The 21,859-nt window shown below is 38.1% G+C and overlaps 1 protein-coding gene across 1 annotated transcript in view; it reads right to left on the minus strand.

The window, feature by feature from the left end:
* The window catches only part of plekhg4 (pleckstrin homology domain containing, family G (with RhoGef domain) member 4), a 183,003-nt gene that overhangs the window by 94,226 nt on the left and 66,918 nt on the right, over window positions 1-21,859 (minus strand). Inside the window, exon 4 of the mRNA XM_039762361.1 lies at window positions 10,341-12,594. Coding sequence (XP_039618295.1) covers window positions 10,341-12,594 — 2,254 coding nt within the window. The remainder of the gene's footprint in view (window positions 1-10,340; window positions 12,595-21,859) is intronic.

The following is a 21,859-nucleotide window of genomic DNA, read 5'->3' on the forward strand; positions in this document are numbered from 1 at the left end:
ACATGAAAGGCAGCCTTAGCAGGAGGATATGGCCACCTGAAAGGAGGAAGCATGAAGGACGCCACGAAGGAGAGTTAGCTGTGGCGTTCTAGGGGCCAGTTCGCCCCACTGAACATTCAGGTGGAGTGTGGTAAGCAAGGCTGGTGCCTTCCCTAGGATTCCAAGGTGCGACCATGTGAGGCAGTCAAGACAGAGGTCGGCCAAAAGGAGCTTGTGGCTGCCGAGTCTCCGCCGGCTATGCCATCAATGGGTGAGCCAGGGAGAAAAAGATGGAGGTGGACTGAGATTGGAAGAAGTTAGTCTGCATTTTTAACCTCTGATTTTTAACGGATTTATTTATTGATTTTTTTATTCACACTTTTTACTGATTTTTATGGATTTATATATGTACTTTGTTTATGAACACTGATTTTTACTTTTGTTTTGATTGGTTTTCAAGAAAAGCACTTTTTCTACCATCCTCTGGCATCATCAGAGAATTGTCCTCACTTGTCAGCTCATCTCGGTCATAACTATCGACGATGTTGGTTCAGCAGACTCCCATGTGGGAAGATGGAGTCTGTAGGGGACTGGCATCGTTACAAATGTAACACACATAAAAGCAGCAGAACCATTTTAATTGGTAAGATTTCAACCTATTATTAGCAAGTTCCATAAAACACCTCTCATCAAAGGATTTTGCCCATCCTGTATTATTTTCCTGTTCAAGAGATCCAGGATGGGATGGTTATGCTTTCCTGTTCAATCAAATTATGGAAAGTTTATAAAGATATATACCTTTGGGCAGCATTGTGGTTAGCTCTTTTTTTAATTTAATTTTGGCCCTGAATATTTATGTCTCTATTTTGAAAAATGAGTAATATCTCTTCATTATGAAACTGCTCCGATCTGCGTTTCACACCATTTGAAGCCTAATGGTGCCATAAGAAATGATCTGTTCAAAACATGCTATGCAGTGCATGGGTCTTTGATTAAACATTCTGAGAGGGCTTTACCATAATTGCATGGTAGAATTAAGGGAAAATGACTGAAGTATTCATCTACCTGCATACTGAAATGCTAAATTTCTAGTATCTTCATTAGCTGGAGCTCTCCAAGCTTTTACTGCCTCACTGAAAACTAGATTGGAAACTAGATGGCTTTACTTCTTATTTAACACTTGTCTTCTTTCTTCCATTTCCCCAAAGGCACTGTGCCTTTCATTATAAATATGTAACAGATGTAAGGGAATTGCTGCATATTTTTATTTCTACTAAACAGTTGGAATAAAAGTACTAAATTAAGCAAAAAATAATGTTACGATTTTCAGCACAGTTTTGCTTCTGTAATAAAGCACTATGAACACAATGGATGCCACCTAGGAACTATTTTGCAAAGCAGAAGTGTTGTTACTCCACAGAGCTCCAACACATGTTCAACTTAAAGTACCTTCCAAATAGAAGATGCATATGCTCCACTCTTCTTGGGTGCTTTCTGTAGAGATTTAACTTACCAACAACAGTGCAAAGACATACTGGTTAACAGCCAGCACTAAACTAGCTCAACAGGAGTGAGCGAGCAAGCGCTACAGTATATGAGAGACTGGTGTCCTCTCTGGGTTGGCAACTGGCTACTGTGCATTTGCTGCTGACTCAGACTTCAGATCTTTGAAATCCTGTACTTAAAAAAGAAAGCTAAAAAAAATGGATGGATAAGGCAGTTGTAAAATAATTTATACTAAGTGCAACTATTATAACAAGGACTGAATTGCAAGTTAATGTTGACATCCAATTTAACTGAATAATCTAAATCAAAACAAATAAAATTTTATTTGTCATATTCAAATTATATAGTACTAAAAAGTCCAATATAGTGGGGCTCAATTAATTTTTTAAATTGCAAATAAAAGTCTTTGAAACATCCTGTTCAGCATAGTTATCATATAAAAAAGCCCCAAAAACCCCCATCCAATCCATTTATTCCCCAACCTGGGGAAAAAAATTCCCCCCCCACAATTGTAAACGATAATATAATTCTGTTAATAAATTAGGCAACATGAAACATAATTTTCTTTCAATTTATTACGTTTTACTATTTTTTACTATGATTAATTATTTACTGTAATGTAAAATAATTAGTTCTATTATGCATATGTGACAATTCCCATGAAAATAACAATCTGTTTAAATTGTACATCCACTTCCCCATGTGCGAAGTGGATTGCACGTAGCGCCCACCCGGGGATTGGTGAGCGAAGTGAACAGGGGGAGAGCCCCCTAGTAAGTATATTAAAGAATTTATGTTTGGAGGTTTGTTCCAAATGATTTGACTTCCAACACTATTAATACTCATGGAATTTTTGGCAGCTTTTGTTCTGCAAACAGAATGGTTAAGCCTCTAAATAATGTATATTTTTTGTTATATGGTTCCTTTTCCATATGTGCTCTCTCAACAAGACTGGCAGTTCAAACTTGGGCCTGTGTGTGTGGCTGAGCAGGCTCTGCAATTAATTACTGCCTAGCCTGGGGTTGGTTTCTCTCTTATGCCCAATGGCATCATAAGTTCAATGTTTATCACTTCTCTACAAGAAATATTTGGAAACTTTGGTTAATGTGGTTTTCTGCAGTGCCTTCAATATTTTAAGGAATGCAGGTCAATCTTATTTTTTTAGCAGTTTGTCCCCAATTAGTCCCCTTTTATTTGAAAAAGTCTGTCAAATTTTAGATCCCATTTCATATTAATCTTATTCACTGTGGGGTGGATAAATTATTGAAAAGCCTTTTTTTAAGGGACTTAATAAAAGGATAACTCATCACTTTAATTAAATAATTAAGACTGGCTATTTACTCCTGGTGACGCTCTCTCTCTTAAAAAGGTACACTAATCATTTTCTGCATGAAAAAATGTTATGAGTCAATTAAATTATATGTTAATACTTTTAGTACATCCACAATACTACATTTTCATTTAAAAAGTTCATGTCTGAAAATGATGAGTATGATCTCTAGAGCTGTAAACTTATGAAAACCCTGGCTCAGAATTGCAGTGTGGATGGGTGAAACTGCAGACTCTAATCTCACTATGATTGGTTGGTAACACTGCTGAAAACACATTACTTTAACATGGCCTTTTTATAACTTCATTTTAATCGTAATTTAACTTAATCCTTATACTCTGTATGTTCAATTCATCATAACAACTATTCATGGTGGCTCTAAAATCGGTACTGACCCCTACTCTCTTTTCTGTTTCTTTTTCCGGTTTCTTTGTGGTGGTGGCCTCGCCACCTCCACCTACTCAAAGCTTCATGATGCTTCAACAATGATGGACGGATTAAAAGGAAGAAGTCTACGTGACCATCATCATCATCAAGCCCTTCCGTGAGAACCCTAAATCCAAAGAGGACTGTTTCATTTATGTTAGGTAGAATGCCCAGAGGGGACTGGGCGGTATCATGGTCTGGAATCCCTACAGATTTTATTTTTTCTCCAGCCGTCTGGAGTTTTTGTTTTTCTGTCCCCCCTGGCCATTGAACCTTACTCTTATTCAATGTTAATGTTGATTTATTTTTTATAATTATGTCTTTCATTTTTCTATTCTTTAATATGTAAAGCACTTTGAGCTACTGTTTGTATGAAAATGTGCTATATAAATAAATGTTGTTGTTGTTGTTATTGGTTCATGCTTATTACATAGCTCTTCCCTGATTGGATACTGCTCATTACAATGTCCCATTTATTTTCTGAATGGTTACCCTTCACGTAAGGAAACCAGTAACACATAGCAGGCATAGAGGAGTTGTTTCAATTTGTGTCTGTTATGGCGTTTACCTGCATTCATCTAAACTTATTTTGTAAAGTCTGAATACTGCATACAGTACATGCACAAAAGGCAAATAATTTACCGGTTGCTACAGTTTTGCCATGGCCAGCAGTGTTACCATGTCTTAAAGGATTTTTCCATCGATGTATGCTTGCCCAGTATACAGTAGGTGAATGTCCAAGTTACATGTGTTTTTGGTCATTTTAGCGTGGGCAGAAATACTTTACTAAGATTTCAAGCCCCAGTGTAGACAAAGAATTTTTCATTTAAAAAATACAGTTTTTAAATGAAAATGTAGTAGTCTGGACATAGTCTTTGTTGTCAAGCTATAATTGCTGATTCAATTCACATAATATTTATTTTTTAGAAAGAAATCGAATCATATCAAAATTAAGTAAACTGCACAATGGTTTAGTAGTATAATGTAAATATTAGGTGATCAATTTCAAAAAAGAGAGTAAAAGAGGTTTGAAAGAGAAGAATTGAAAATACTACTTTGGTTCTTATAAATTATTATATACATTCACCCATTCTAAAGTAGGGGCCCACAAGAAGTATGAAACTATCCTGAAACAAATGCACTCAAGCCAGGAACTACCACTGAATGTCAATTTTTCAAAGGACTTGCTCAGATCCAAAATAAAATAATTCAGAATTGCCAAATGGCCCAACATCTTACCTTTGTCAGCACGGGAAACCCATGCAAGAAAGGGAAAACCATTTACCATTGATATAGAATGTAAACCAGTCAAAAATAAAGAAAGGGTCAAAACTCTAGAGGGTCTGCTCCAAGGTTATTATAGTTAACGAAAACTAAAATCAAAACTGAAACTATTATTAAAAAAACATTTTCGTAAACTGAAATAAAATAATTAACAAAACCGAAATGAAAAACTAAAACTAAACAAAACTATTAAAGTAGCTGGAAAAACTAACTGAAATAAAATAATAATTTACTAAAATATTTGTAGTTTTCGTTTTGAATGAATATTCTTGCCGTTAGTCTTTAACCCTTTAAGTTTTACCTCTAAAACAGAAAGTCATCCACCACGAGCCGCCCGCATATATTCATCCAGTGAACGGCAGCTGGTGAAGGAGGGCAGCAGTTCACAAAGCATTTGCGGTGACAGAGCAAACTGAGTGCGGTGCATAAAGCATGTGAAATAGAAAGCGATTTGCGTGCGCCTTTCTTTGTGTATCAAGATGTAATTCAGATGGCTGAAATCAGAATGTGCTGGTCAATAAAACGCTTTACCATAGAAAAATCACAAGTGAGTAACGTTTCAGTTTATTTCTCAGGTGTCTGCTATTTGTTGACAGCAATTCACCTGCCACTTAGCACAGGAGAAATCGTTTTTACTTTCTCATATATGAAGTATACAGAAAGTATAGTAATCATGAAAAAATTCGACCTCGATATTTTGATGAATCTTGACGTTATAGACTAACCAGTGTCCAACAATACTGTTTTTGGAATTGCGTGTGCTGCGTCTCTGTGCGTGTGTAAACACGTTAACTCAAAACGTAGATAGATGGATGAAATTCGGCATGTGGTTGTTACACCACAATTGTAGATCTGTATTAACTTTTGGGCCAAATCCATCACCCAGAAGTGGTACTTTATCTGAACACATACTCAATTTTTTTTATTTATACAGCTGCAGAGTCCGATTTATTCAACTTTACTTTTTAATAATTGTTCAATATATTATTAATTTGATTTGTTGTTGATGGTAATGTACATAATATTGAAATATAATCATTGTCTTGCAGTTTACTCCTCAAATATCCATCCCCATATCTGAGTATACAAGAAAGTCGAGGGGAGCACTCCGGATTTTAAAAATAAAACGGCGATCGAGAGACTGACTAGGTCATCATACAAGATCAGCATATTGTTACTGACCAATCACTTTTGCTTTAAAAACATTGTTTAACAACGAGATACAAACAAAGGTAGAGAGTCTGACAAGTAATGAAAAACTACTAGTGGGTTTTGTATTTATTCCATATTTATTAATTTATCTTTTTTAGTTCATATTCCCAACTCAAAATCCCTAATATTGTGAAAGTAATCCATTAGCAGAATATTTTAAAATATTTGTCTCCCTTTTTTCAATGTTTTTCTCTCTCTCCCAAAATAGATAGTTGAAATATCATATTCTTTTTGTTTTTAACATCAGCCTTATCATATATATTGCATACCAGGGATTTTTCCTGCCTTGCGGTAGGCTCCAGGTTTTCTGAAATCCCTCGGGATAAATAAGTTTTGATAAAGTATATATTGTTCCTAATATCAGACGCTGTCTCTGTTGTTTTGTGCCTGTCTGTACTCTTATTACCTGCTCTTGCCCTGCTCATTATGGGTTTACTGTTCTTATGGTGGGCTATTCAAGACTCACCACACCTAACCTTGACACTACATGCTTGTTGTTCTTTGTTTCCCTCAATACAGCTAGGTGGGGTCTGCACACTGATTCAAGTCTAAAAGCCCTGTTCTTCCTAAGCCCGTGTGATTTTCATGACAAAATATTTTAAAAATGATAAAACTGTCTAAAATTGTTCATATTCAGTGTCTAGTTTTGATTATGCTTGTTTTTATCAGACAAAAATAAAGCCAGATAATAAACCAGGCAGTATAGTAAGCTTCCACTAACATTAAACTCATATCCAAATCTGTTAAGTGTACAGTTTTGTCTGATTGTGACACAAATCTAACTCTGTAGGCGCTCCATGCCATAATTACTAAAACTAAAACTGAAACTAATATATATAAAAATAAAATAGAAATGTCTTTGTGAAATAAAAACTAAACTAAAACTAAAAATACATGATGAAGGAAAACTAAAACTAAACTGAATTTCCAAGTAAGGTCAGAAAAAATATAGAAATAAAAACTAACATAAAAAGGCAAAACTATAATAACCTTGGTCTGCTCTCATATTATTATTACTGCTACAAATTTAATTAGAAATATGCTCAATGAATACAGTATTCTAAAACAGAAATTAAGGTAATTTGTAGGAAACGTTGTGGTATAGCGGGTCTGCAGCTTCAAAAAAAAAAAAGGGCCAGTTTTAAATCCATAGAGCTGTATCACTCTCCATGGGAATTACTGCACGACCACCGGGAGTTAATGAAGTAGTTGGAGCAAGTCACACTTGCGTGTGGGTGCGATCATTCTCAATTGCTTCATTGGCTTCCTGCGGCGTGTGATTAAGGCGCTGTGCCCACGGAGACGTGAGGGTATATATGCAGGTCGGCACAAGGAAAGTGGAAGAAATCAAAGGAAGGAAGAAATCAAAGAAAAGAGGTTAAAAGACATGAAAGGCAGCCTTAGCAGGAGGATATGGCCACCTGAAAGGAGGAAGCATGAAGGACGCCACGAAGGAGAGTTAGCTGTGGCGTTCTAGGGGCCAGTTCGCCCCACTGAACATTCAGGTGGAGTGTGGTAAGCAAGGCTGGTGCCTTCCCTAGGATTCCAAGGTGCGACCATGTGAGGCAGTCAAGACAGAGGTCGGCCAAAAGGAGCTTGTGGCTGCCGAGTCTCGGCTATGCCATCAATGGGTGAGCCAGGGAGAAAAAGATGGAGGTGGACTGAGATTGGAAGAAGTTAGTCTGCATTTTTAACCTCTGATTTTTAACGGATTTATTTATTGATTTTTTTATTCACACTTTTTACTGATTTTTATGGATTTATATATGTACTTTGTTTATGAACACTGATTTTTACTTTTGTTTTGATTGGTTTTCAAGAAAAGCACTTTTTCTACCATCCTCTGGCATCATCAGAGAATTGTCCTCACTTGTCAGCTCATCTCGGTCATAACTATCGACGATGTTGGTTCAGCAGACTCCCATGTGGGAAGATGGAGTCTGTAGGGGACTGGCATCGTTACAAATGTAACACACATAAAAGCAGCAGAACCATTTTAATTGGTAAGATTTCAACCTATTATTAGCAAGTTCCATAAAACACCTCTCATCAAAGGATTTTGCCCATCCTGTATTATTTTCCTGTTCAAGAGATCCAGGATGGGATGGTTATGCTTTCCTGTTCAATCAAATTATGGAAAGTTTATAAAGATATATACCTTTGGGCAGCATTGTGGTTAGCTCTTTTTTTAATTTAATTTTGGCCCTGAATATTTATGTCTCTATTTTGAAAAATGAGTAATATCTCTTCATTATGAAACTGCTCCGATCTGCTTCACACCATTTGAAGCCTAATGGTGCCATAAGAAATGATCTGTTCAAAACATGCTATGCAGTGCATGGGTCTTTGATTAAACATTCTGAGAGGGCTTTACCATAATTGCATGGTAGAATTAAGGGAAAATGACTGAAGTATTCATCTACCTGCATACTGAAATGCTAAATTTCTAGTATCTTCATTAGCTGGAGCTCTCCAAGCTTTTACTGCCTCACTGAAAACTAGATTGGAAACTAGATGGCTTTACTTCTTATTTAACACTTGTCTTCTTTCTTCCATTTCCCCAAAGGCACTGTGCCTTTCATTATAAATATGTAACAGATGTAAGGGAATTGCTGCATATTTTTATTTCTACTAAACAGTTGGAATAAAAGTACTAAATTAAGCAAAAAATAATGTTACGATTTTCAGCACAGTTTTGCTTCTGTAATAAAGCACTATGAACACAATGGATGCCACCTAGGAACTATTTTGCAAAGCAGAAGTGTTGTTACTCCACAGAGCTCCAACACATGTTCAACTTAAAGTACCTTCCAAATAGAAGATGCATATGCTCCACTCTTCTTGGGTGCTTTCTGTAGAGATTTAACTTACCAACAACAGTGCAAAGACATACTGGTTAACAGCCAGCACTAAACTAGCTCAACAGGAGTGAGCGAGCAAGCGCTACAGTATATGAGAGACTGGTGTCCTCTCTGGGTTGGCAACTGGCTACTGTGCATTTGCTGCTGACTCAGACTTCAGATCTTTGAAATCCTGTACTTAAAAAAGAAAGCTAAAAAAAATGGATGGATAAGGCAGTTGTAAAATAATTTATACTAAGTGCAACTATTATAACAAGGACTGAATTGCAAGTTAATGTTGACATCCAATTTAACTGAATAATCTAAATCAAAACAAATAAAATTTTATTTGTCATATTCAAATTATATAGTACTAAAAAGTCCAATATAGTGGGGCTCAATTAATTTTTTAAATTGCAAATAAAAGTCTTTGAAACATCCTGTTCAGCATAGTTATCATATAAAATGCATCCATCCATCCATTATCCAACCTGCTACATCCTAACTACAGGGTCATGGGGGTCTGCTGAAGCCAATCCCAGTCAACACATGACACAAAGCAGGAAACAAACCCTGGGCAGGGCGCACACACACACACACCAAGCACACACTAGGGACAATTTAGGATCGTCAGTGCACCTAACCTGCATGTCTTTGGACTGTGCAAAGAAACCCACGCAGACACGGGGAGAACATGCAAACTCCACGCAGGGAGCCAGAAAGCGAACCCGGGTTTCCTAGCTGCGAGGCAGCAACGCTACCACTGCGCCACTGTGCCGCTATAAAATGCATTGTAGGTTGTAAACAATAAACTTAAAGGGAAGTTTAAAATAAGTGAAATATGTATGTTTAAGTCATTATATGGCATTTCTGCAAAATATTAAAATGAATGTACTGCTATTATACAAGCTCCTTGCAAAACACTGTATTAATCTCAAACGGGGAATTATTTTTTAGCATTATCTTTTGGAGGGTCAGCCAAGAGGGCTTTGCTCAAGGGCCCAATGGAATAGGATCCCTTCAGGGAAGTTAGGGGAATTGAACCCACAACCTTCCAGATACCATTGCAACTCCTTAGCCAAAAAGCCACCACAGCGCCTTAAAACCTAAGTTTAGTGACTGGACGGATATACTGTAATACATCAGTAAATGTAAAATATGAACTTTTTACATTAATTACAGCATAATATTACAGTATACTACCACTATTGGACATATTATTTGAGTGTGAATCAATCTGAATGTACAGAAAGATATATTTCATGAAAATAATTTTACAAACATGAAGCTAACGTATCAGAAAAAGTTTTGAAAGTTCAAGGTTTTAAAGTGTTCACATTGCAATTGAACTGCAATTAAATTAATATTTTTGATAGGAAAATTAATTAAATACAGGATGAAGAATGCAAAAGATAGCTATTACTTTCCAACATGAAGTTTCCCTAGCAGCATCATCAGTGTGCCTTTTGCCTATTTTTGAAATAACAAATAAAACTATTAACAATGTTCTTTAATGTATAAAAATTGTTAAAATGTATAAATTACAATAATAAATTACTCATATTCCTATAACAGAATCATCTGTGTACGTGAAGAGATTTATACTATAGCAGAAATTGTATAATCCTTTTATATGTATTTGCTATTTTGATAAAAATAAAATATGTGATTCAATACTAAAAATAAGTATAAAATTTAAAGTCAATAATTTCAAAAGAAAAAAAGTAAATATAAAAACCAAAGCATAATTGCTGCTTATCTACCTTTCTCATGCGACTCCAGTGAGGCACCATGACCTGCCACTATGGCAGTTGCTTCCACTGTAAATGAATCTGTAGCCTGTGCAACTTTTTCCGAGGGCTCAATTCCACATATGTACACACAATCTTCTGGCTTCTGTTGCCCAACAATGGTAGATAAAAGGTTACCATTTTCCAGAAATTTTCCTTTATTAACACTGCCTTCCTCACTCTTTGATATGTGCGAGTCAGAAGAGTATTCCTCACATGAAAGACCATCAGAAATATCATGGTATTGTATATATTCCACATCAGCCACATCATTGCTACTGAGAATGTATGCACATTCATCCGCATGGCTTTGGTTTCTTTGACAATCCTCCTCTACACTGTGCTTGCAGTTTGCCTCTGTTGGCACAGACAATTGCAGATGTACTTCCTCCATTCTGTAAGTTGTACTTTGGAGGCAATTTTCTTTCTGAACACACATGCCACTAATGCTCGTAGTTAAGCTATCATCCTTATTACAAATGACTGATGATAAACCTGAAAATGAACACTGAGTAGTTGCAGTTGTAACAATTTCAATATCTCCATTAGCTTCTCTGCTAGACAGCTCAGTATCATATTGTACATTTCCCATAAAACTGAAAGCAGGGCTTAAATTTTTGGTGTCAACCATACATTTACTGTACTCAGCATCAGAGTATTTTAAATTCTCTGATGAAGTGTTCCTTAAATTGCTACTTGCTAAATAAGGCTCACTGACAATTATATCTGGCTCACCAGTGCACACCTTCTCATCAGATGCAATGTCCTCTGAAGAAAACCCTAAAGTTATATCTGGAAGTTTTGCTTTAGAAACATTTGATGGGGAGCTACGGTTTTCCTCTGTTGGACTGTATGTTTGTGTAAAGTTCATAAATGCGGATCTGGTTTTGTCCTTATCACAGCAATGAAAACTATGTCTTTCTGATTGTATTTCAGTGCTAGATACAGGGACAGTGTCAGTTACTAGGCTATCATTTTCTCCAGCTTGGATGTCAGATGTATTGTGACTCATGTCCCTAGATATTAATGAGTCAGCTTTACTAGTGCTCTCACTTTGCATTGAATCATTATCAGGAATCCCTCTGTATTTTTGTAATGTATCAAAGCTATTCTCAAAACCTAATGCTGAGGAAGATTGAACTGCATCGTTTAGTGATGAGTCGCTACTAGAGCTATGACTGTGAACAGGAAGACCTTTGTCAAACATGCTACTATAGTCCTTTGTTAATGAGCCCATGCCACTGAACGTGTTAGGATTATAGCAAGCACTGTCTGATGCAGACACAACAGAGACAATTGTTGATGGTATACCTTCCACATGGTTCAAAGTCCTGTTCTTGCATAACACATATCCATTTAAATCTTTCTGTTGCCCATTACTTATGGTTCTTAAGCTAACTTCACATGAGTCTGTTGTGTTAAAGTTGTTGTCTATAAGATTCTTACATATCAAACTTTGAGTGCAAGTGCTTTTTGTACAATCTGGTACAGGTTTTTCTTTTCTTTCCAATCCATGGTTTTTATCTATGTTTCTATAATTTTGACAAAGAGATTCAGTTAATGAGCCTTTCTGAGGGCAAAACCTGGGAAAAGAAATATCAGCCAGTTCAACATAGTCCCCTTCTAGGTCCTGATCAGACTTTTCAGACATATTGTCACAAATATCCAGCATATTAACAGCATCAGTGTGAGAATGACGAGTCCTGCTCAAATCCGTTTCTTCTGATTCATTGTGCTCAACAATATCCTCTGAAGTGGATAATGAAAAATTAGGTAAAACTGAGGTCTGGGTGGCTTGAGTTTTTTCAAAACCAGTGGCTCCAGTCTGATTCATCCCATGCGTTTTTTCAGTTATTTCTGGCCTACTAATGAACTCTGGACAGACAATCTCTTTCCAAGGCACCCGAAAAATAGTGCTGTCAGTAGATAGCAGACAGTATTCCAAACTTGTTCCCATTCGTTCTCTGTTAATCAATTCTAACCATTCCTTTGTGAAAATGGAAGTATACATAACATCTGGTACTTCCAGCTCTTCGATATTGTGCTTGTCCGTCGATAAACATTTTAATACAATTCGAGGAGTTTTCTTGAGATATGGAACTATTTGCAGGTAGAAATCCCCTGGCTTTAGCCGACGCCAGTCAAGGGAAGCCAAATGAACTATGACCTTCTCATGGATACATAAAGGCCATCCTTCATGACGAAAGATGTATCCACAGTAATGAAACTAGGAATGAGAAAAAAAAAAAATCAATAAAGAATTTATAAAAATCACATGTAAATGCATATTAAAAACTAGTAAAATAAAGGACAGGCTCTGATTAATACAGAGATGTACACTAGGATCTGCCAATTCATTGTTAAATCATTTTTTCTTGTTAAACTTTCTGAACACTATAAATACAGTATGTGCAAGGTTTTCATTATCTTTCTGGGGTAGGAAGGCAACAGCAAAAATCAATGAAGGGTAATGTCTACTTTATATTAAAATAAAAGGGCTCTACACATCTACCAAGAAATCAAGGATCTTTACTTAAGAATTCTCCAGAAGAGCGACAGGCCACTTGCCCATGGACTGAAGCATGGCTAAGTCCTGCAGTAAGACTCTATGACTGCCCTTTTGCTCTATTTTTCAAATTATGTATTTAGACCTCAGCAATAACAACTTTACTATGAGTTTTGCTTTACATTTTGTAGAACAGAATTGTCACTATACACATGTACAATGAGATTAAAAGCAGCTCCTTCAGTGCAGACACATATGTAGAACACAACAAGTAAATAAGCAAATAAACAAATGGTGCAAAATGTTGCAAAGAAGTTGCAAAAAAGTTCTGCGATGCTACACAGGTAGTCCCCAGGTTACGGACATCTGACCTACGACTTACGAACAAGGCCGCAGCTGTGATGCATGCGCCTCAGTAACTGCTGCTCTGTCATCTTCGGCCTGGGGATGCTGCAAGCAGTAGCTGGAGGGGAGCGATTTCGCTGCTTGCGCAGTGTAGTGTCCCTCCCATGGCTCCCGGTGGCAAGCGGTGACCCGTGATCCATAGTCACCGGGGCCACAGCTATCGCTCATGTGCAGGACAATGCTTCGCTGCCCGCCCACTACGCCGCCGCAGCTACTGCTCCTGACTGGATGCAGGCTGGATGGAGCGGAGGGGGACATTTCACTGTCCGCCCAGCACACACAGTTGGTAATGCTGCAAGCGGTGACCCAGTTGTGGCTGAACAGAGGCCATTGAGGGTGAACGGGGCAGCGGGGGTAGCAATGTAGTATGCCTCGGATGGCTTCCTGTTGAATTGGGGTTGGGCGATTCACTACCTGCCTTTGGCCACACCGTGTTCGTTCTCGGTGGGCGGATGCTGCAGGCAGCATACTGTAGTGGAGGTGACTGTGTGGTGGGCGAGTGATGAACCCCCCACTCGCCACCCCCAGTCATTCTTAATAGTAAGCCTGCTTATACTGTTACACACATAGCAGGAAGTTGTCTTTTGTCAGTACATCAGACGTGTTGACGGGTGCCTTCCTGCTGCGATAGCGTGTATAGCACTGTGCAGAAGAGCTCATCTTAACCTTTTGTCTTCACCCTTCAAGAATGTCTCTGAAACACAAATCTGATGCAAGTGCTGGTGATACAGTAATGAAGAGAAAAACCATCACCACTGAAAATAAAGTAGAAATAATAAAAAGATCAGAAAGAGGTGAAACTCCATCACTCATTGGCAGAGCACTTGGTTACAGTCGGTCAACAACAGCATTTATTAAAATAATGTACCTTGTTCCAACTTACATAAAAATTCAACTAAAGTACAAACCTACAGTTCCTATCTTGTATGTAACCCAGGGACTGCCTGTATACATATGGAAAGAATAATAACTATTGCACTATTGGGTTATTGCACATAATTTAAATATTGCACAATAATGATGATCATGTGCAGTGAGTAGTGGATGTTGGAGCCTGAGAGTAATGATATTGTACAGTATACAGATATTGCACAGTTATTATCAGTATCATTTAGATATTGGATATTGCACAGATGATGGATAAAAGGAAGTCCACGGGTTGGGGGGTTAGACTGTGTTGTCAGTGCATGTGTGAGTTTAGAATGGTTATGGCTTTTGGGAAAAAAACTGTTCTTGAGTCTGTTTGTCCTTGTTGTGATGCACCTGTAGCCCTCCCTGAAGGCAACAGGTCAAACAGATCAGAGCCAGGGTGGAAACCTCTCCCCGTATGCCATGGTGCAGCTGCCGTGCCATACTGTGATACAGTACGTCAGCAGGCCCTCAATAGACGAGCGGTATAAGGTCAGTAGCAGGTTGGAGTCCAGGTTGTGTTTTCTGAAGGCAATCAGGAAGTGTAACCGCTGCTGAGCCTTCTTGATGACTGCTGTGATGTTGTCTGTGCAGGAGATGTCAGCAGAGATAAGGACACAGAGAAACTGGAAGGTATGGACCCTCTTCACACACTCGCCGTTGATGTAAAGGTGGGCTAAGTCGGTGCTATGCTTCCTGAAGTCGACAATGATCTCCTTGGAGCCAGACTGTTCTTTGAATACGAGGCTGCCAACTTCAGGACCTCCTCTCTGTAAGCTGCCTCGTCTCCCTTTGAGATGAGTCCGACCACTGTGGTGTCGTCAGCAAACTTGACGATGAGGTTGTTGTTGTGAGCCAGACTGCAGTTGTGGGTGTAGAGACAGTACAGAAGGGGGCTCAGCACACAGCCTTTTGGGGTACCAGTGTTCAGTGTGCGAATGGAGAAGAGGTGGGGACCAAGTTTCACAGTCTGGAGCTGGTTGGAAAGAAAGTCTTTAATCCAGACACATGTGAGAGGGGGGAGGCCAAGAGTGACCAGTTTGGTGATGAGAATGTCAGGAATGATTGTATTAAAAGCTGAGCTGTAATCCACAAAGAGCATCCAGATGTAGCTCTGCTGCTGCTCTAGATGGCTCAGCACAGAGTGGAGAGCTACGGCGATGGTGTCTTCTGTGGATCTGTTCGCACAATATGCAAATTGGTAGGGATCGAAGTCTTGGGGGAGACAGTCTTTGATGTGCTGGAGAACCAGTCTCTTGAAGCACTTCATGATTAACGGAGTGAGGGCCACAGGGCAATAATCATTTAGTCTGGTGATGGGAGACTTCTTTGGCACTGGAATGATTGTGGCTGATTTTAGGCAGGACGGAATAACTGCTTGGGCTAGGAAGAGGTTGAAGATAAAGGTGAGCTGGTGGGCACACGCTCTGACCACCCTACCAGGCACTCCATCTTGGCCAGCAGCCTTCTTGGGGTTCACTGCCAGGAGCACCTGTCTGACATCGTGCCCCTTTACAGTGAGCGGAGTAGTGCAGGAACCCGGTGAGTGTGGGAGCAGGGCTGGAGCAGGTGAGTGCTGCTGTTGTGATGATTCAAAGCGAGCAAAGAAGCAGTTTAGCTCATCTGCTAGCTGCGCACTCAGATCTCCTGTTGTTGCATCACAGCCTCTGTAGTATTTAGGCACAATATTTAGGGTCTCTTTCTGACTAAAAGGCTTGACTTCCACAAAGTTTTGACTACAATTTTTCAATTTGAATTTTGGGTTTAAGTTCTTGTTAAAAAAAGCCTTCCTGAATTAAACATATTGCATGTTATTTAAACATAAAATTCCCTTTGTCCTTCTGTTTTGGTACTCAGTTTCTTTGACGTCGGTGACTTGACTCTTTTGCGATACTGTCAAAACAGGAGGGCCAAAACATATAAAATTAACCAACAGAAAATAAGGAATAGCCACAAAATACAACCCAAATCTTAAAGTCTGAAATAAAAAACTATAATTCTAAATTTAATTAAGCAGAATTCTCAAAAACATAACTATAGCTTATAACAAAGAAATGACCAAAAAGTACAGAAGCTAATGCTATCAAATATCAATTTAAATAACTAGCAGCTGGCAGGAGTCTTCACTTGACCTCTCATGTAACTGCAACCATAACAACTGCAGCACCTGACAGTCAAAATTCATTATGTCACCCTTGCTTCCACAAACACAGAACCTAATTCAGAGTACGACACTATCATAAAATGAAAAACACAAAATAAAATGTGTACAAGATAAAGATAAGGGAGTGGAAGAAAATAAGAAAAATAAGGATTAAACATAAATAGGGAATATAACTCCTGTAAAAATTACATACTCCTGCTCTATCAAAATAACTCACCTTGAAATGCTCCAAAATAAGACATCTGTTTCCTCAGGCCTTTTTATAAACAGATTGAATGAGTCATGACAATTTGGAAAACACAACAGCTCATGTGATTGAGATTACCAGTGCCACACTCTGCATCTACCAGCAATGTATGCAAAGTCACCATGCTTTTTTTAAATTTACAGTAGTAATAATGTTAATTAATATTTAATATTTAATTAATATTTTAGCAGGTTTTTGGCACTTAGCTATTATTTATTTCAATCCATTATCCAACCCGCTATATCCTAACACAGGGTCACAGGGGTCTGCGAGCCACTCCCAGCCAGCACAGGGCGCAAGGCAGGAACAAACCCCGGGCAGGGCGCCAGCCCACCACAAGGCGCACACACACACCCCAAGCACACCCTAGGGACAATTTAGGATCTCCAATACACCCAATCTGCATGACTTTGGATTGTGGGAGGAAACTGGAGCAGCCAGAGGAAAACCACGCTGACACTGGGAGAACATGCAAACTCCATGCAGGAAGGACCTGGGGAACAAAACCAGGTCTCCTTACTGCGAGGTAGCAGCACTACCACTGTGCCACCGTGCCACCCTATTATTTATTTGCATTTCTTATTTTTTCCAGTTTTTCTGCATTCTTCTATCTAACTTAAACATTCATGTCACTCTTTCTACAAATATGATGTTTATTTTATCCTGTTTTGTTAAAGATTTTGTCTAAGCCTAGTTTATTCTTTTTTGGATACACCTGGCAACATCCTCACCTAAAATCCACATTTAACAACACAATTAATCTCTTGTGTCTGTTTGATGGGATGAGTCTACAATGCCAGTTTAAAGTCAAAGGCCCAAGCAAATGATTAGAGAGAGTCCCCATAAATACAGTGGAAGCTCGAGATATGAACAGCTCTGTATACGAGAAATTCAAGATACAAGGAAAGTATGAGCGAAAAATTCAGATCTAAATACGAGCATTGGCTCGCATAACGAGCCACGAACCAGGCTGTGGGTATGCGTGACGCGTTTCCCGATCCACCTCAACTCGGGGATTCACCCAAGCTGATGCTGCCCGCCCGTCAGCTCACTCAGTGTTCTTTGTTCTCCCGTAGCGTGAGGATCTAGGCGTTTGTGCGCTTGTGATTTCATTGGTTTTTTTGCATTTAAGGTGAAAATAATTATTCCACGATGCCTCTCAAGAAGATTGTTGCCTCAGATAGTGCTGCAAAGAAAAAAAAGGAAGCCATGGCCGTTGAAATTAAGAAAGAATTCATAGATAAACATGAGCGTGGTGTAAGAGTGACAGAATTATTTACCAGTGTTATTTATTAAAGGTAAACTACAGTATATATTATTTATCAGTGTTATTTGTTAGGAAAATTGATTTTTATGTTGATATTTTTGGGGGTGCGGAACGGATTAACTGGATTTCAATTATTTTCAATGGGGAAGTTTGTTCTAGATACGAGAAATTCGCTATACGAGCTCAGTGCTGGAACGAATTAAACTCGTATCTAGAGGTTTCACTGTAACTCTGTAATGCAATCCATTTTTGAATTTTAGGTGAATTTGGAATGGTCATTAGACCAATGTGTAAAATATGTAAGTAGCCTATATTCACATTGCAAATGTGCCTGTACATCTGCGGAGTCAACCACATTCCATTATTGCTGGGAATAGCCCATCCACATGAAAGTGTGCATCAGAGTATTAACATATGGGTTTGGGTATAAAATGCTCTTAACGCTCTTCATGGTCAAGTCTGTGGCCTGCAGATATTCGTGTGTGCTTGGGTTTACTACACCAAAAACACAAGACAATGTCCATAAACTTTTTATTCCTAATCAATTTGAAACACAGGACTCAAATAGGAATTGATTTTGGTCAGTCACTAATAAAATGTGGTGTTGTTATAACAAAGTCTATCTGTCCATCCATTATTCCACTTGCTTAACCTAATTCAGGGTTTCAGGGGGCAAAACTTATCTTGTCAGTGCTGGGCTCAAGGCAGGAATTGACCCTAAATGTATTGATACTCTATCACAGGGCCCACTCACATTCACAAGAAGTCAGTTATGAAACACCTAACACACATGCCTTTGATTGAGGGTGGAGAACTAGTGTACCTGGAAAAAAGTTATACTATAGTAAGGTATAACATTAAATTTACAACATGTTTCCCAGTTAATGTCTACCACATTTGCAATATAATTCACATGTGGAATACTAAGGTCTGCATAAACTTTACCTGTGTCTGGTCCATTTCACTTTTAAATATTCATCAATCTATCTGTTTAATAAACCTAATAATTCCAGGGTTGTGGGGGTTTGCGGTCTACCTCGCTATACTGGATGCACAACAAGAACCAACCCTAGAATGGATGCTTATCCACCAAAAAACATACTTCTTCTACACACCATACAATTTTGTTTCACTACTGTGAATAACGCATACAGTATCGTTGTAATGTGGGATGAAACCACAACATCCCAAGAGAAACTGAAGTAAATACAAGGGGAATTTGAGCTATGCACAGAAACTGTGATTGGGTCAGGATTTGAAGCCAGTCACCTGTAGCGATGACATAACAGCACTAACCACTCTTGTTTAAAAGTGTAAAATATAAAGTATGCAGAGGACAAGAATGGTGCATATTATAAATCTGTACAATTCAATTCAAAATTGCGAGACTAACATAACCTCAATAATTACCAACCCCATTTTCTTAAAAGATGCAAGGCACTTCCAATAATAACCTCATGTGTAGCATTAACCAGACACTAAGCACAGCACATTCCCACATTGCTGTAGAGCAACAACTTCAGATTAGAGTCTATTGTGATGTAATTCAGTTCTAAACATAGAAAGGAGGGATGGATTTAACAATGGAAGAATGCAGACAGCAGGCATATGCTTAAAATAACAGGAAAAGGGAGAGTTGAAATAAGAACAGTAGTTTTTGTATGACTAATTTAAAATATTGATGTCATCAGAGGTGTCATTTTACATCACATTTCTAAGCAGTACATTCTACTGTCTAGACATGGAAGTACAAAAGCCACAGGTTGCAAACACAACATTGCCTCTTAGTTTAAGATTACTTAAGATTATGATTAAGTGACTCAGCCCATGCAAATTACTAAAGCTCTCTCTATACAATGTTTTTTTTTTTTATTAATAAAATACTGCAATGTATTTTTGGATTAGGTTTGCTATAAAATGTATAATTCAATTGTTGATTGGGGAAGAAAACACTTATTCATTTCATAGATAATTAAAGTTTTGTAATAAAGTAACTGGAATATAACTTCAACTATTTTTAGGTTAACTAGGGGGCTGTAAATCCCTGCTTGCTTTACTTGCATTGTGAAGGGGGTGGGGGTAAGGGGGCTGAACTCACACTAAGAAGATGCGGTCGGATCAGCTGCTGTCTTGTTGCCGCTGCTGCCGAGCTGTGTGTTCTGCTTGTCACGCTGTGTGACGATCATTTAAAAGCCTGTGCTGCAGCTGTCCTTTTGTCTCACTGCCTTGTCTCGCGGGACGTTAAATTGTCTCTAACAAAATCACGTAATGTTTCCTTCCAAGATTTTATTATAATAGAGCGATATATTCATAAAAAAAGACAAATAAAACAACGAAGTGGTACTGCACTATTTTTTCAGCAGACATTATGGTATACAAAGTTTAAAAGCAAAAACAATCATTGCACTTAGCATTGGAGTGTAATGCAGATCACTCAAGTGAAAATATTTTATATTATTACCACTATTATTTACCTGGGGAACAATTCCTGTGATAAATAACGTGTAAAGTGAAATAAGCATGCTAAGAATCTCTTTATAGCTATCCCCTAATCAAAAACAGGCACACTTTTGGCTATAGCTGAGCCCCGTGATTTTTTATTTCACACAACCAGCACACAGAGATACATGTCAATGCATTCTTTTGAACAGACAAACACACCCTTCTCTTAATTCTCTAGTTAAACTAGTTTTTGAAGTGCATTTAATTTTGATACATGTAATATTGATGATTTCACTCTGCATTTAATAACAATCCTGCACATTTATCCTGTGTTTATTTGAGAAATAAATAATAGCATAAGTAATATGACAAATGAGAGGAGACCATTCAGTCCATCAAGCTTGCTTGTTTAGCTAATAGCTGAGGTGTCCCAGTATCTCAAGTTTCTACTTCAACTACATGCCTCAGTCGTTTGCTCCAGATTCCTCCAAATGATTCCTGGCTTTAGTCCTAAATGCACTTCCTCTTAATGCCCACTGATGTCCTTGAGTATGTGATCCACCATTAGGCTGAAAGAATACAGCCAGACATACTTTATCAATACTTTTGAGGACTTTGAAGACCTGGATTAGGTCCCCACACAGTGTCCTCTGCTCAAGACTAAAAAGGTTTAATTCTCTAAGAATGTCTGAGTACAACATGTCCTTAAGTCCTGGGATGCACTTGGTCACGGTCCTCTGTACAGCTTTAAGTGCTTCAATGTGTTTCTTGTGGCAAGGTGACCAGAACGGCACACAATAATTCACATGCTGTCTCATTTGTACATTAGATAGTCTAAGAATAACATCCCACAATTTATATTCAAAGGTTTTTATGATATAACCTAAAATTTTATTTGTTTTTTAATTGCTTCTACAAATTGCTTAAATAATGAAAACATTGTGTCAACATAAACCCCTAAGTCCATTTCAGACATAGCTTCTTGTAGGACAGTGTCTCCCATCTTGTATTTATAACTGGCAGTTCTGTTGCCCACATCTAGGACTTTGCAATTTTCTGCATTAAACTGCATTTTCCAAATGTTTGCCCAGTTCTAAAGCTAGTCAAGGTCTTTTTGAATTATAGTTGTTACCTCTTCAGGGTCTGCTGTTCCTGCAATTTTAGTGTCATCTGCAAATTTTACTACTTTACTAACTATACCAAAGTCAATGTTATTAATATAAATCAGAAAACGTAATGGTCCAATTACAGACCTCTGAGGGACTCCACTGATGATCTCACTGCATGTGTAGCATTCTCCTCTTATCTATACTTTACATTTCCTTTCAGTTAACCAACTTGGCATTCAGCTTTGTAGGTTGCCCTTGATGCCTATACCTTTGAGTTTTAGAATTAATCTTTGACTTGGGCTTTTTGACAGTCAAAGTAATTTATGTCATATGCTTTGTTTTTGTGAGTTACTTCAGTTGCATGTTCAAAAAAATCTAAAAGATTGGTTTGGCAGGATCTCCCTCTTAGAAACCCATGCTGGCTGTTATTCAGTATATTATTT

The sequence above is a fragment of the Polypterus senegalus genome, chromosome 9 (genome assembly GCF_016835505.1).
Source record: "Polypterus senegalus isolate Bchr_013 chromosome 9, ASM1683550v1, whole genome shotgun sequence".
Taxonomy (NCBI): domain Eukaryota; kingdom Metazoa; phylum Chordata; class Cladistia; order Polypteriformes; family Polypteridae; genus Polypterus; species Polypterus senegalus.